This window comes from Symphalangus syndactylus, chromosome 20 (assembly GCF_028878055.3).
Source record: "Symphalangus syndactylus isolate Jambi chromosome 20, NHGRI_mSymSyn1-v2.1_pri, whole genome shotgun sequence".
Classification (NCBI taxonomy): domain Eukaryota; kingdom Metazoa; phylum Chordata; class Mammalia; order Primates; family Hylobatidae; genus Symphalangus; species Symphalangus syndactylus.
This window is the reverse complement of record NC_072442.2, coordinates 55376412-55393352: the sequence shown is the minus strand read 5'-3', so window position 1 is coordinate 55393352 and position 16941 is coordinate 55376412. Positions and strand designations below refer to the sequence as shown.

The following is a 16941-nucleotide window of genomic DNA, read 5'->3' as shown; positions in this document are numbered from 1 at the left end:
GGCGCCTGCCATTGCCCAGGCTTGCTTAGGTAAACAAAGCAACCAGGAAGCTCGAACTGGGTGGAGCCCACCACAGCTCAAGGAGGCCTGCCTGCCTCTGTAGGCTCCACCTCTGGGGGCAGGGCACGGACAAACAAAAAGTCAGCAGGAACCTCCTCAGAATTAAATGTCCCTGTCTGACTGACAGCTTTGAAGAGAGTAGTGGTTCTCCCAGCACGCAGCTGGAGATCTGAGAACTGACAGACTGCCTCCTAAAGTGGGTCCCTCACCCCTGAGCAGCCTAACTGGGAGGCACCCCCCTAGTAGGGACAGACTGACACCTCACTCGGCCGGGTACTCCTCTGAGACAAAACTTCCAGAGGAACTATCAGACAGCTGAATTTGTGGTCTCACGAAAATCCGCTGTTCTGCAGCCACCGCTGCTGACACCCAGCCAAACAGGGTCTGGAGTGGACCTCTAGTAAACTCCAACAGACCGGCAGCTGAGGGTCCTGTCTGGTAGAAGGAAAACTAACAAACAGAAAGGACATCCACACCAAAAACCCATCTGTGCATCACCATCATCAAAGACCAAAAGTAGATAAAACCACAAAGATGGGGAAAAAACAGAGCAGAAAAGCTGGAAACTCTAAAAAGCAGAGCACCTCTCCTCCTCAAAAGGAACGCAGTTCCTCACCAGCAACGGAACAAAGCTGGATGGAGGATGACTTTGACGAGTTGAGAGAAGAAGGCTTCAGACGATCAAACTACTTTGAGCTATGGGAGGAAATTCAAAACAATAGCAAAGAAGTTAAAAACTTTGAAAAAAAATTAGAAGAATGGATAACTAGAATAACCAATGGAGAGAAGGGCTTAAAGGAGCTGATGGAGCTGAAAGCCAAGTTTCGAGAACTATGCAAAGATTGCAGAAGACTCAGTAGCAGATGCGATCAACTGGAAGGGTATCGCTGATGGAAGATGAAATGAATGAAATGAAGCGAGAAGGGAAGTTTAGAGAAAAAAGAATAAAAAGAAATGAACAAAGCCTCCAAGAAATTTGGGACTATGTGAAAAGACCAAACCTATGTCTGATTGGTGTACCTGAAAATGATGGGGAGAATGGAACCAAGTTGGAAAACACTCTGCAAGATATTATCCAGGAGAACTTCCCCAATCTAGCAAGGCAGGCCAACATTCAGATTCAGGAAATACAGAGAACGCCGCAAAGATACTCCTCGAGAAGAGCAACTCCAAGACACACAATTGTCAGATTCACCAAAGTTGAAATGAAGGAAAAAATGTTAAGGGCAGCCAGAGAGAAAGGTCGAGTTACCCACAAAGGGAAGCCCATCAGACTAACAGCTGATCTCTCAGCAGAAACTCTACAAGCCAGAAGAGAGTGGGGGCCAATATTCAACATTCTTAAAGAAAAGAATTTTCAACCCAGAATTTCATATCCAGCCAAACTAAGCTTCATAAGTGAAGGAGAAATAAAATACTTTACAGACAAGCAAACGCTGAGTGATTTTGTCACCACCAGGCCTGCCCTAAAAGAGCTCCTGAAGGAAGCACTAAACATGGAAAGGAACAACCAGTACCAGCCACTGCAAAAACATGCCAAATTGTAAAGACCATCGAGGCTAGGAAGAAACTGCATCAACTAACGAGCAAAATAACCAACTAACATCATAATGACAGGATCAGATTCACACATAACAATATTAACGTTAAATGTAAATGGGCTAAATGCTCCAATTAAAAGACACAGACTGGCAAACTGGATAAGGAGTCAGGACCCATCAGTGTGCTGTATTCAGGAAACCCATCTCACATGCAGAGACACACATAGACTCAAAATAAAGGGATGGAGGAAGATCTATCAAGCAAATGGAAAACAAAAAAAGGCAGGGGTTGCAATCCTAGTCTCTGATAAAATAGACTTTAAACCAACAAAGATCAAAAGAGACAAAGAAGGCCATTACATAATGGTAAAGGGATCAATTCAACAAGAAGAGCTAACTATCCTAAATATATATGCACCCAATACAGGAGCACCCAGATTCATAAAGCAAGTCCTGAGTGACCTACAAAGGGACTTAAACTCCCACACAATAATAATGGGAGATTTTAACACCCCACTGTCAACACTAGACAGATCAACGAGACAGAAAGTTAACAAGGATATCCAGGAATTGAACTCAGCTCTACACAAAGTGGACCTAATAGACATCTACAGAACTCTCTACCCCAAATCAACAGAATATACATTTTTTTCAGCACCACACCACACCTATTCCAAAATTGACCACATAGTTGGAAGTAAAGCTCTCCTCAGCAAATGTAAAAGAACAGAAATTATAACAAACTGTCTCTCAGACCACAGTGCAATCAAACTAGAACTCAGGATAAGAAACTCACTCAAAACCGCTCAATTACATGGAAACTGAACAACCTGCTCCGGAATGACTATTGGGTACATAATGAAATGAAGGCAGAAATAAAGATGTTCTTTGAAACCAACGAGAACAAAGACACAACATACCAGAATCTCTGGGACACGTTCAAAGCAGTGTGTAGAGGGAAATTTATAGCACTAAATGCCCATAAGAGAAAGCAGGAAAGATCCAAAATTGACACCCTAACATCACAATTAAAAGAACTAGAAAAGCAAGAGCAGACACATTCAAAAGCTAGCAGAAGGCTAGAAATAACTAAAATCAGAGCAGAACTGAAGGAAATAGAGACACAAAAAACCCTTCAAAAAATTAATGAATCCAGGAGCTGGTTTTTTGAAAAGATCAACAAAATTGATAGACCGCTAGCAAGACTAATAAAGAAGAAAAGAGAGAAGAATCAAATAGATGCAATAAAAAATGAAAAAGGGGATATCACCACCGATCCCACAGAAATACAATCTACCATCAGAGAATACTACAAACACCTCTACGCAAATAAACTAGAAAATCTAGAAGAAATGGATAAATTCCTCGACAAATACACCCTCCCAAGACTAAATCAGGAAGAAGTTGAATCTCTGAATAGACCAATAACAGGTTCTGAAATTGTGGCAATAATCAATAGCTTACCAACCAAAAAGAGTCCAGGACCTGATGGATTCACAGCCGAATTCTACCAGAGGTACAAGAAGGAACTGGTACCATTCCTTCTGAAACTATTCCAATCGATAGAAAAAGAGGGAATCCTCCCTAACACATTTTATGAAGCCAGCATCGTCCTGATACCAAAGCCTGGCAGAGACATAACCAAAAAAGAGAATTTCAGACCAATATCCTCGATGAACATTGATGCAAAAATCCTCAATAAAATACTGGCAAACCGAATCCAGCAGCACATCAAAAAGCTTATCCACCATGATCAAGTGGGCTTCATCCCTGGGATGCAAAGCTGGTTCAACATACGCAAATCAATAAATGTAATCCAGCATATAAACAGAACCAAAGACAAAAACCACATGATTATCTCAATAGATGCAGAAAAGGCCTTTGACAAAATTCAACAACCCTTCATGCTAAAAACTCTCAATAAATTAGGTATTGATGGGACATATCTCAAAATAATAAGAGCTATCTACGACAAACCCACAGCCAATATCATACTGAATGGGCAAAAACTGGAGGCATTCCCTTTGAAAACTGGCACAAGACAGGGATGCCCTCTCTCACCGCTCCTATTCAACATAGTGCTGGAAGTTCTGGCCAGAGCAATCAGGCAGGAGAAGGAAATAAAGGGTATTCAATTAGGAAAAGAGGAAGTCAAATTGTCCCTGTTTGCAGATGACATGATTGTATATCTAGAAAACCCCATCATCTCAGCCCAAAATCTCCTTAAGCTGATTAGCAACTTCAGCAAAGTCTCAGGATACAAAATCAATGTACAAAAATCACAAGCATTCTTGTACACCAATAACAGACAAACAGAGAGCCAAATCATGAGTGAACTCCCATTCACAAATGCTTCAAAGAGAATAAAATACCTAGGAATCCAACTTACAAGAGATGTAAAGGACCTCTTCAAGGAGAACTACAAACCACTGCCCAATGAAATAAAAGAGGATACAAACAAATGGAAGAACATTCCATGCTCATGGGAAGGAAGAATCAATATCGTGAAAATGGCCATACTGCCCAAGGTAATTTATAGATTCAATGCCATCCCCATCAAGCTACCAATGACTTTCTTCACAGAATTGGAAAAAACTACTTTAAAGTTCACATGGAACCAAAAAAGAGCCCGCATCGCCAAGTCAATCCTAAGCCAAAAGAACAAAGCTGGAGGCATCACCCTACCTGACTTCAAACTATACTACAAGGCTACAGTAACCAAAACAGCATGGTACTGGTACCACAACAGAGACATAGATCAATGGAACAGAACAGAGCCCTCAGAAATGATGCCGCATAGCTACAACTATCTGATCTTTGACAAACCTGACAAAAACAAGAAATGGGGAAAGGATTCCCTATTTAATAAATGGTGCTGGGAAAACTGGCTAGCCATATGTAGAAAGCTGAAACTGGATCCCTTCCTTACACCTTATACAAAAATTAATTCAAGATGGATTAAAGACTTACATGTTAGACCTAAAACCATTAAAATCCTACAAGAAAACCTAGGCAATACCATTCAGGACATAGGCGTGGGCAAGGACTTCATGTCTAAAACACCAAAAGCAATGGCAACAAAAGCCAAAATTGACAAATGGGATCTAATTAAACTAAAGAGCTTCTGCACAGCAAAAGAAACTACCATCAGAGTGAACAGGCAACCTACAGAATGGGAGAAAATTTTTGCAACCTACTCATCTGACAAAGGGCTAATATCCAGAATCTACAATGAACTCAAACATATTTACAAGAAAAAAACAAACAACCCCATCAAAAAGTGGGCAAAGGACATGAACAGACACTTCTCAAAAGAAGACATTTATGCAGCCAAAAAACACATGAAGAAATGCTCATCATCACTGGCCATCAGAGAAATGCAAATCAAAACCACAACGAGATACCATCTCACACCAGTTAGAATGGCCATCATTAAAAAATCAGGAAACAACAGGTGCTGGAGAGGATGTGGAGAAATAGGAACACTTTTACACTGTTGGTGGGACTGTAAATTAGTTCAACCATTGTGGAAGTCAGTGTGGTGATTCCTCAGGGATCTAGAACTAGAAATACCATTTGACCCAGCCATCCCATTACTGGGTATATACCCAAAGGACTATAAATCATGCTGCTATAAAGACACATGCACACGTATGTTTATTGCGGCACTATTCACAATAGCAAAGAGTTGGAACCAACCCAAATGTCCAACAACGATAGACTGGATTAAGAAAATGTGGCACATATACACCATGGAATACTATGCAGCCATAAAAAAGGATGAGTTCATATCCTTTGTAGGGACATGGATGAAACTGGAAAACATCATTCTCAGTAAACTATCACAAGGACAAAAAACCAAACACCGCATGTTCTCACTCATAGGTGGGAATTGAACAATGAGAACTCATGGACACAGGAAGGGGAACATCACACTCCGGGGACTGTTGTGGGGTTGGGGGAGGGGGGAGGGACAGCATTAGGAGATATACCTAATGCTAAATGACGAGTTAATGGGTGCAGGAAATCAACGTGGCACATGGATACATATGTAACAAACCTGCACATTGTGCACATGTACCCTAAAACCTAAAGTATAATTAAAAAAAAAAAAAAAATCTTCATCAACTGTGTGCATCTTCTTTTAACTCTCAGAAGTTAAAAAGTTACTCGTAGGGCTGAGTCTCAAATTTGGATCTGAAATCCTTATTCTCAGGGTTGTAGAATTTTCCATCTTAAAAAATATCATCCTAGATGAAGGATTACAGCTTCAGTGTGCACATCACACAGTGATGATTGATCGCTGACATCTTTAGATAACTAACAAGCATGTCACGACCCAACATTCTCTCCAACACCCAAATGGGTTTGAGGATGGCAACTAAATGTCTCTAATGTTTAAAAGATACTTGCTGTTGGGGGCAGTGGCTTATGCCTGTAATCCCAGCACTTTGGGAGGCTGAAGTAGGAGGATCACTTGAGGTCAGAAATTCAAGACCAGCCTGGCCAACATGGTGAAACCCCGTTTCTCCTAAAAATACAAAAATTAGCCGAGTGTGGTGGCGAGCACCTGAAGTCCCAGCTACTCGGGAGGCTGAGGCATGAGAATCACTTGAGCCTGGGAGGAGGAGGTTGCAGTGAGCCAAGATTGCGCCACGGCACTCCAGCCTGGGCAACACAGAAAGACTCCGTCTCAAAAAATAAATAAATAAAATAAACAAAAGGTAATTGAAGGCTGGATGTGGTGGTTCACTCCTTAACCCCAGCACTTTAGGAGGCCGAGGAAGGCAGATCACTTGAGGTCAGGAGTTCGAGACTAGCCTGGCCAACATGGCGAAACCCTGTGTCTACTAACAACACAAAAATTAGCCAGGCATGGTGGCAGGCACCTGTGATCCCAGCTACACGGGAGGCTGAGGCAAGGAATCACTCGAACCTGGGAGGCAGAGGTTGCAGTGAGTCGAGATGACACCACTGCACTCCAGCCTGGGCAACAGAGCGAGACTCTATCTCAGAAAAACAAAACAAACAAAAAGGCTGGGCATGATGGCTCACGCCTGTAATCCTAGCACTTTGGGAGGCCAAGGCAGGCGGATCAGGAGGTCAAGAGATCCAGACCATCCTGGCCAACACTGTGAAACCCCGTCTCTACTAAAAAAATACAAAAATTAGCTGGACATGGTGGTGCGCTCCTGTAGTCCCAGCTACTCGGGAGGCTGAGGCAGGAGAACTGCCTGACCCTGGGAGGCAGAGGTTGCAGTGAGCCAAGATTGCACCACTGCATTCCAAGCTGGTGACAGAGCAAGACTCCATCTCAAAAAAGGAAAAAAAAAAAAAGGGTACTTGCAGACTTGAGGCAGGGAAACCCATCTCCCTGGGAGCTGAACTCAACCCATGGAGATATGTTCCTCTCTGAGGAATGCAGAGTATCTGGAAGACTGATAAGAGCCAGAACGCAGCCGATAACGCCCCAACAGTGCACCAGCTGCCCAAAGCCAAGGTCTTCCAACAGATGAGTTTTTCAGGTCCTCATGCCAAGAGACTCCTGGAACTTGACCTAGCTCAGCTTTATTGCTTTCCAAAACCCCACCTGAGAGCAGCAAACTAATTAGAAGAGGGGAAAGGGATTACACAGGCTAATCCAGTGACAGCAGCCCTCAGAAGGAGCCACAGAAGACAGCAAGGAAGGAGATGGAAAAGCCAGGGCAGGCAGCTGGCAGCCCCCAGGAACGGCTGCCTGATAATAGGGCAACTGCCCGAGTGTGTAAAAGTGAGCTTGTCACTTTTCATCATGCTGTTACCTATTCAGGAAAGCAGGAATATGATTTAAAGATTACCATATAAAACAGTTTAAAAATCAGAGAGTATAAATATAGATTATCAAAAATAAAATATTTTTAAAACTTTAAAAAATGATTTTGCTGTCTAAAACTCAGAAACATACACGTAATAAGCCTGTTAACAATAGTACTTAACTTTTATGAAAATCACATTATTCAAATAAATCGATAGAAACGATACTGGCAATGATCTTGCCACTAATATTACTATTTACTTTCATTATTATTTTCACTTGTAGGTTTTAGAATTTAGATAAAAATTCCAAATATATTTCAAAACCAACATTAAAAAATAATCTAAGCCCACAAAAAGGCAATGCAATCTTTTCACATATTTAGACAAATTTGTTGCAAATTGTATTGACAAAATTTTAATGCAAAATTCTATTAAAAACAAACCACTAGTCAAATCTCACAAACAGCTTATTGTAACAAAAATTTTTAATGGAATTTGACCAATTTCAGAGTTACAGATCTAGGCCTTTGTGAATGCTAGCTAATATTCCAATTAATCTGATGTTAGACCTTAGCTACTGCAGGGGAATGAAATAAAACAGAGTTAAAAGACTTTGAATAAAGGCCTGATGGAGTTGAAGGAAAACAAACACAGCTGCCTTCAATAATTTCTGAATTCTAAAAGGACCAATCATTGGCAAATGTAAAAGAATATGGACCAGGCACGGTGCTTCACCCCTGTAATCCCAGCACTTTGGGAGGCCAAGGTGGGTGGATCACCTGAGGTCAGGAGTGAGACCAGCCTGGCCAACATAGTGAAACCCCGTCTCTACTAAAAATACAAAAATTAGCTGGGTGTGGTGGCACGCACCTATAATCCTAGCTACTTGGGAGGCTGAGGCAGGAGAATCACTTGAACCTGGGAGGTGGAGGTTGAAGTGAGCCAAGATCGACTGACAGGGCACTGGAAAAAAATTTAAAAGGAAATAAAAGTATGGGGTTATTTTGAGAAACAGAGCATCTAAACTCTGAAACCTACAAGTGATGACAATTACGAAAGGTCAGTAGTAATACTTGTTGCAGGCTCATTGCCAGTGTCATTTCTATCAAATTTTTCTTTTCTTTGAGAGAGAGTCTTGCTCTGTCACCCAGGCTGGAATACAATGGTGCAATCTCAACTCACTGCAACCACTGCCTCCTGTGTTCAAGCGATTCTCTTGCCTTGGCCTCTCAAGTAGCTGGGATTACAGGCATGCGCCACCACACCCAGCTAATTTTTGTATTTTTAGTAGAGACAGGGTTTCACCACGTTGGTCAGGCTGGTCTCGAACTCCTGACCTCGTGATCTACCTGCCTTGGACTCCCAAAGTGCTGGGATTACAGGCGTGAGCCACTGCACCCGGCCTTCCATCAGTTTTTCTGAAGATCTGCTATCTCTTCTTGTCTCAGGTAACAGGAGCGCCTACCCTCAAATTAATGAAAAAGTGCAAACCAGAGGTCGCTGACCAAGACCCCAGTCAAGTACAGCCCTCCAGAAAGGCTCCCTTACCTTACAGATGAAAGCTACGACCAGGGAAGGGTCCCTGCCCCCTCTTCTCTGGCTAACACCTGAGGAAAAACACATTTGATTATCACAAGGTAAATGTGAAAGTTGTCAAGACATCACAGGCTGATTATGACCCAATACCTATTTTCACCTCACATAAAAATTAAATGGACGCTACTGTCCCAATATAAAGGCTGAAGACACTAATATACTCAAGAGGACTTTTTTTTTCCCTACTTATGTGGAGATGTGTTTGGGTAAATGAAAAACACAAAACTCTCACCAGAAAAACTTTAGAATGGCAAGTGAGATTTTTTTTAAATGACACATTTCACCTAGGACTGGAGAAGAGAGAAAAGTATATTGTAATGTGCTTTATAACACATATAAGAAATAACACAAAAGTTCAAAGGCCTGCAGAGAAAATGCTGGTGTCAGTCTTTACCCAGTGCCATCCAAACAAAGACAGCACATAGGGGTCAGCCTGTTCTCAGTCACTAGACAAGACCTCAGGACAGAAAGAGGAGCTGCCGAGCTTTGCCAATGCTGGCCTTCTGCTAAGGACAACAAACTCCTGACGCGGCCCAACTCCTGAGCTACATCTCATCTTGGACTTTTAACTCCATTTCCCAGTGGGCTGTCATTCTGGAAGAAGATGTGCAGAGCCTCTCACTGATTTGACTGTCTCACTGGCTTAGCAGTTATAGTTTCCACATTAATGGAAAATTTGCATAAATGTTACATTAATGAAAAATACAAATGAAAAATACAAAATGAATCTGTTTGTCAGGCCCTGTTCTCCTCTGGGAAAACAGAACACAGCTTTGGGCCTACCCAGACCCTGGATGGCCAAAACTGTGGACTGGTCGTTATTAAAGTTCCAGGCTGCCACCTTTACAACAACCCTTCTCATTCTCCCCACGGGCCAAGTCATAATAAGCCCAGGAAGAAGTATCTGTTTACACATGTGGCTTTCTTGTAATTATGACTCCCTACAAGCATTACGAGGCAGAGAATTAAGAAAACGCAAGCCTTTCTGCTGCTCTGTTTTGGTTATACTATTACCATGTGGAAGGTGCGGCTCATTTTCATTCGACTCGGAGTCTGAAGATCGCTCTGGACTGAGACTGCCGAGAGGCCTTTCTGGACTCTGCCATGGTTGATGCTTTCCCCTCCTCTGTTCACCTGGTCAGTACAGACACCACCAAATTACATACTGCACAAGGCGAGCTGACAGCCAAGGCCCACACGTTCATACGTGGGAATGCCAGAACGCCAATTAAATCAGCACACCTTTTACTATACACTAGGAAATAACTAGTTAGTTAACTTCCTACCTGGTTTCTGGGCTGTACTTCAGTCCTATTCATCTCTTTGCTTCTGCTTAGCTCACAGCCTTGGCCACAATACCACCTCAACAACGTGTTATGTAAACAGCATGTGGGTTGTAGACATGTCTATTTATTATCATCACTCCCGCTAAAACACATAGACCCAAAGGGTACCTAGCTCCAGAAGGAGCCTCATTTTACATTTAGTTAAGGCTCAAGATCAAGGGAAAAAAATTCGCTGCTCTAAGAAGCTAAAGCACAGCTGCAACGACAATGAACGTAAGTTCACTCACTGAGGGCCGCGGGACACTGAAAAAACAGTGATCAGCAAAACTGAGCATGTTAACATCGATCACGCAAATCACACATGAAAGTTAACTGTCACATGCCATGGAGCAAAGAACAGGGTGCTGGAAATGGACAACAAACAGGGGGCTGCAACTCAGGCTGGGGGTGGCTACAGCAGGGGTCAGGTGAGAGAAGGCATCTGAGCAGGAGGAGCGAGCCAGGCAACGGGAGTGCTGATCAGCCCATCACAGCACTGGCCTAGGAGCACTTGTGCCACTGCTCTGGCACATTCCTCCCCTCCCTGCTGCCTTCTGCCTTCAGTCAGTGTAAGCCTCATCTCCTCGCCAGGTTCTGGACTTCTCTGGCCTTTGCTGGGTGCTCTGGTCTGTTACCCATCAGCACTACTTGGTAAGCATCACATTAGTTAGTACTAACAAGGAAATAACCCTACTGCTTGGTACTTTCTTCACACGTAAGTAAAACCGGACACGAATGTCTTTAGCTAAGCTCAAGGACAAGACTGACTCTTTTCCTAAGCTAAGACCACATCATCTGGCCCTGACACTTCGGAATTTGCAGGAGCTTCTAACCCCCTAACAACACTTCTTTTAGGTTGCTGTAATCATTATTTATTTTAAAAAATCTATCTGTGCAAACCTCTTCATGATCCTCTGATCAAAAGAGGGTATTACGCCTGTGGGAAAAAACCTCCAAGCAATGAATGTGCAAACTTGAAAGCAATCTATTTACCAACAGTGCTTGATTATCTAATATTCCAAAGCATAATCACTATCATTAGGCATGAGTTAGACGTGCCTATCCGTAAGTTTATAAGCCAGGGCAGGACCCATATCTTAATTCCTCAGCTAAATTTTCTAATCATGCTCAGAACACAAAACAGGGTGCCCACGGCAAGTGTTCAGTTTCTATTTTCACCTGTGTTTTCTTTACTCAGGACGTACACCCTCCTCCTGGGAAACCTGGCTTTCATACTCACTGTGTATGGGGATCTGGTAAACTGTCATGGTTTCATCCTTGTATTCCGGGGCGGAGTGGGGCCGCACAGCTATAAGAAAACCACACAACAGCAAAGTGATTGCATTAGTGAAGATGTGTGGGAAGAGTAACTGCAGGATCACCAACCACGAGCAACTGAATTGCCTCAGAATCACGGTGGGAATCTGACACGAAAACCAGACTTTCTAAGGAGATTACCATTTTTAGGAAATAAATAAAAGTGTATTTTGGTCAGCCATTTATATTTACTACAGCCAGATGAAAAGACATTATAATCATTGGTGACTATCCGTTAAAAATTTAAAAACAAGAAACTAGTACTCAACTTTCAGAGACCCAAGTTAACAGAACAGTGAAGCCAGGGAACCTATCATCTCAACCAGACGAGCTGATGTATATTTTGAAACAAAGTATTAGTGTTTCTATAAAAGAGGAGTATTAACAAGCCACAGATGCACACCAGTGCCAGGACAAGAGCCCTACTAGCATCCTCAGTGAGGCCTCTTCCCATCAAGAGGCCATAAGCCCCCCTGCACAGCTGGAGCTGCATTTCAATGTACAAAGTTGGCCACAAAACCTTCAGGAGCCTGTCACCCCCGCCCCCAACTCAAAGCAACTCAACGACGAGAAGCACCTCTGGAACTGAGGCAGGAGCCCTGCTGTCTGGATGGAGAATGCTACACAGCATGTACACAGGCACGCATCGGCTGTTAATCACTCTTGCCGACCTGGCCCCTATTTTTACAGCATGAGGTGGGAACACAGAAAATGTCACTATTTAGAAAACCCATCTCCAGCCAGGCGTAGTAGTTCACTTTGGGAGGCTGAGGCGGGCAGATCACAAGGTCAAGAGATCAAGACCATCCTGGCCAACATGGTGAAACCCCGTCTCTACTAAAAAGACAAAAAATTAGCTGGGCGTGGTGGTGTGCGCCTGTAGTCCCAGCTACTCGGGAAGCTGAGGCGGGAGAATCGCTTGAACCCAGGAGGTGGAGGTTGCAGTGAGCCGAGATCGCGCCACTACACTCCAGCTTGGTGAGACAGCGAGACTCCACCTAAACAAAAACGAAAAAAAAAAAAACCAGTCTCGTGGTGACGAAACATTTGATTTTGAGGTTTAATGTTGATGTTTTTAATGGATTCTAATTTGAGAGGTCAGGGAACACATGAGTTAGAAATAGCAGAGAATGAGTCACAGACAAAGACATACCCAGTTCTATTCCTTTCAATGGACCAGAAAATATTTTGATTGCTTCGAGGTATTTTTCCTAATGAAAAACAAAGAAATGAGCAGTTATGGTTGAACAAATGTAGAACACAGCAACTACTCAAGTATTTAAAAGGTTACCAATAGGTATCAACATAAAACAAAGCTCAGTAAGTATTTTGAACATCATTTATTACAAATATTTACTGAGTATCCATTATGTCAGATGCCAAGGATATAGCAGGAAAAAGAGATGGAGGCCTTGCTCTAATCAGGCCAGTGGAGGAGACAAAAGGAAACATGATAACAGAAACAGCTTAGTGGCATTATGCTAAGTGCTCTGCAAGGAAAATGAAAAATACAAACGGCTGGGATCCAACTTGTCTGGAGAAGAAGAGACAGTTCTGGAGTAAATGACCCTCTAGCTGAGCCTGAAGATTCAGTAACAATATACGCAGCAATTAGAAGAGGCAGAGGGAACTTGCGGAAGGGTGAAAGTCCTGAAGTGGCAAGAGTCAGAGGCACATAAGAGTCAGCCCATGCAGCTGCAGCTCAGCGATGGGTACAGATGGAAGTGTGGGTAGGGGCTGGGGCCTACAGGACTTGTAGACCATATCAAGGTATTTTGGATTGTATTGCAATGGGGAGCCCATGAAGGGCTTTAGGGTGGCAAGTGACACACTACTTTTCTGTCTTAAAGTGACCTCTCTGGCTGCTGTGTGGCAGATGGATTACAGGAAGGCGAGAATGAATATGGGAGGCTATTGTAGTTTACAGCTGTAGAAAACAGAAATAAGGAAGGCCTCAATAAGAGACAAATGGATGGATTTCAAACGTTATTTTGGGGGAAGACTTAACAGGTCTTGGTGACTTTCTTCTTAAGAGCTGGAAAATGAACTGTTATATTCAACAATGCACACACGACTTCTCAAGAGTGTAATAAGCTGTACTGAAAGGTAAGAAGATGTCAGAAATTTATTGAATAAAAACAAAAGCTGCCCTTTCCTGTGTGCCTACTTGGTGCCAAACATACATCTAATAAAGTGATCGAGTGCTTTATATGTGTTGCTACATCATTTAAACTTTAACAACTCTATGAAACATGATAGTAATCTTATAGATGAATAAACTAAAGCTCAGAAAGGTAAAGTAACTTGTTCAAGGTCACACAGTTAATCAGAACGCAAGTCTTTTTAACTTGAAAGGGGAAGCGTTTCAACGACCAGGTAGCTCTAGAGGGCAGAAGACTGATTTGCAAAAAGGAAAATTCTTGTTACTGATATTACAAAAGGAAAGGTTGCTTTTGAAAGATGTGTCAGGAAAGACTCACCAGTTGCGGAGGTCCAGAAAGTACACACTTTGGAAGCCCGGTTTCCTTTAAAGTAAGAATCATTCCTAAAAAGGATGCATAAAATCACATCTCTCATCAATTTGACCTGTCATCACTAACAAGAGGAGCACCCTGTACTAATTCAGCTATTTATCTACATCTCCACCTTCCAGCTTTGGAAGTATAACCAGGGAAGATGTACAGAGCAGAAGTGATGCCAGCTAGAGGTGTAACGGACACCAAATATTCTTTAAATGCCTGTAGAATGGGCTGAGCTGTTACTAGGGTGAAGCAGCAAGGCACCCAGTGTGCAAAATTTAAGGAATCATGCAAGTGAAGGGCTGGCACCCTAAGTGCCTCACCCTAGTCTCAGCCCTGAGAAGGCAGACTGGTCTAACACTTCACTCCTTCCTGTCCATGCCACCAAGCCCACACAATTTGGCTGCAACACAATCCTGATCTTCCGGTTGATAGACATAAATGACAGGGTAATCTGGACGGTGGGTATGTGTGTGGCTGCCAATGTGTCAATGGCGTCTGCGGTAAACATATTAACTGTAATCACCACCGCTAGACTCTCCAGTTTACTGCCACAAATCTGTGTCCCCGCAACCCAAGAAACTAAGTGGATGGTAACACTTAAAGAGGTGGTATCCATATTAAAATCCGCTCTTCTGAGTCACAGCTTTTAATGCTCTGTGCTGCTGCTGACTGGGCTGGTATAAAAAGAATTCCAGGCCAGGTGCGGTGGCTCATGCCTGTAATCCCAGCACTTTGGGAGGGTGAGGCAGGAGGATCGCAGAAGTTTGAGACCAGCTTGGGCAACATAGCAAAACCCTGTCGCTACAAAAAATACAAAAAAATAAGCCAGGTGTGGTGGGACACACCTGTGGTCCCAGGTATTTGGGAGGCTGAGGTGAGGGGATCACCTGAGCCCAGGAGGCAAAGGTTGCAGTGAGCCAAGATCACGCCACTGACCAAAAAAAAAAAAAAAAAAAAATGTCTAGCTGCCCACCCCAGACTTGGAAAAATGGTAAAGCCAGTTAAAATCCCGGAGACTGCCCACCAGCCTCTGACACTGCGAAGAATATACTCACCACTTAAGCCCCCAACATTAGACCAGTGCATTCGTGTCAGGAATACGTTGTCCAGGCGAGCAACCTTCAACCTAAGAATGAGAAAACATTTAAACAGGATAACATGAACAGAACAAGGACCACTTTTGCTATAAAAAACAACTGGCCTCTCATTTCGGCTTTCAAGCCCCATAATCAACTCCCCCTCCGAAAGCAAGAGACTGACTCACTTGTGCTCCTGCATGAGTCTCTGAATGCCTTCTCCACAGTTGAAGAGATACCTACAAGACAAACATTACACAAGACATTCAGAAGGTTTTATTCTGTAAACTCTCTGACACCAATTAGATGCTTTACTGTAGACTCTGGAAAAAAAAAAAAAAGAAAAAAATTAAAGTCCATGTTGGACTACCGAGCCACATTTCTGCTGGTGGGTTTTGAGCCCTCCTTAGCAGAGGTGGAGAGGAGTGGAGGCCTGTGTGTGCGGGTGCTGAGACAAAATGAGTCCTTTCCCCATACCGGCTACACACCAGATCTGTCCACCCCATACGCTAACAACGACACACTGGCCTTGGGGTGCACGGAAGAGGGTGGAGCTCCGAAAGTGCTGCCAGCCAGGCCGGGGCCCAAGGGTTGGGAAAAGGACGCTCAGACCCACGTCTGAAGTTCTTCACAGATCCCCGGAAATCACATGGATGCAAAGAATCTCGGATTTCCCACCCACCATAACTCCACGAACCCCCGCAACAGTGAACCACATGTGTGAAGTAGGGAAGCCGAAGCCCTGGGAGGTGCCCCAATGCTCAGAGGCTGCGCCGCACTGAGGGCCCGGCGGGACGGGGCGTGGCTCGTTGACTGACCGGTTGAACTCGGAGAAGACGTAAAGCGCAGCGCCCGTGTCCCGGCTGCCCGCTGCCACCACCTGCAGGTACACGGTGTTCGGGCCGCCGGAGAACCCCGACGGTCCGCGCTTCTCTCGCGTGCGCAGGTGCCGCAGCGGGTCCTTCGGCGGCCGCTCGCGGCGGGCGGGTCCCTGCGATATGGCGCGTCCCTGCGACATGGTGCGTCCGGCCGCGGACCGCAGCAGCAAGCAAAGCGCCCACATGCGCCCGTCTCCACCAAAACTGAGAAAGCCGCCGGTCACCTACGCTCGCGTGCCCCGTGCACCACCTAGCCGCTCCGCATGGCGGATCCAGCCAATCAACGCGCCGTGCACCGAGCTGCCCGCCTACGCGAGGCTGCTCATCCAATAGAAAGGAGTTTTACCGCTCGGGACTTGTCAATTGGCAGCGACCATAGAGTAGAGGAATACTAGAGCGTCTCAAGCGGCCCCGCCCCTTGTTCTGTTCCGGTTTCCCGGCCGCAATTTTTCCCGGAAGCTGTTTTTCTCCTGGGGCGGGACCTCCGGAAGCACAGTGCCAGGAAAAGCTTTCCTGGGGAAGGCGGGTCCTGGGAGTTTGGAGTTTCGCTAAAACGCCCCTGTTCCTACCAGATAAGAGCTGTGTCCTCAGGGTACCTCAGTCCCACAGAGTTTGAGTTTGAGGTGGTTGTAGTGGTTGTGAGGATTAAATGTGAGGAAATCAATTGTATTGAGCATTAGCATAAGCGCATTGCTAATTTTATTTCCACTGTAATTCGTATGCATACATGTTAGAACTTGATTATTTTTACGTGGTGTCGCGAGCCTGTAGTCCCAGCTACTCAGGAGGTTGAGTCAGGAGAATCGCTTAAGCCCGGAGGCGGAGGTTGC

The 16941-nt window shown here is 44.2% G+C and overlaps 1 protein-coding gene across 9 annotated transcripts in view; it reads right to left on the bottom strand.

Moving 5' to 3' along the window:
* Positions 1-16396, bottom strand: part of ELAC2 (elaC ribonuclease Z 2) — a 73680-nt gene extending 57284 nt beyond the window's left edge. For 3 of the 9 annotated variants that reach the window (XM_055258697.2, XM_055258699.2, XM_055258701.2), the window contains exons 1-8: positions 16052-16396; positions 15422-15472; positions 15213-15283; positions 14116-14180; positions 12789-12846; positions 11559-11627; positions 10008-10127; positions 8946-9004 (exon numbers count right to left, since the gene is read on the bottom strand). In XM_055258697.2, coding sequence (XP_055114672.1) covers positions 8946-9004; positions 10008-10127; positions 11559-11627; positions 12789-12846; positions 14116-14180; positions 15213-15283; positions 15422-15472; positions 16052-16296 — 738 coding nt within the window. In that variant the 5' untranslated portion in view covers positions 16297-16396. The remainder of the gene's footprint in view (positions 1-8945; positions 9005-10007; positions 10128-11558; positions 11628-12788; positions 12847-14115; positions 14181-15212; positions 15284-15421; positions 15473-16051) is intronic. The other 6 variants (XM_063628317.1, XM_063628316.1, XM_055258702.2 and 3 more) reach the window with 5 other exon arrangements.
* Between the last annotated feature and the right edge of the window lie 545 nt (positions 16397-16941).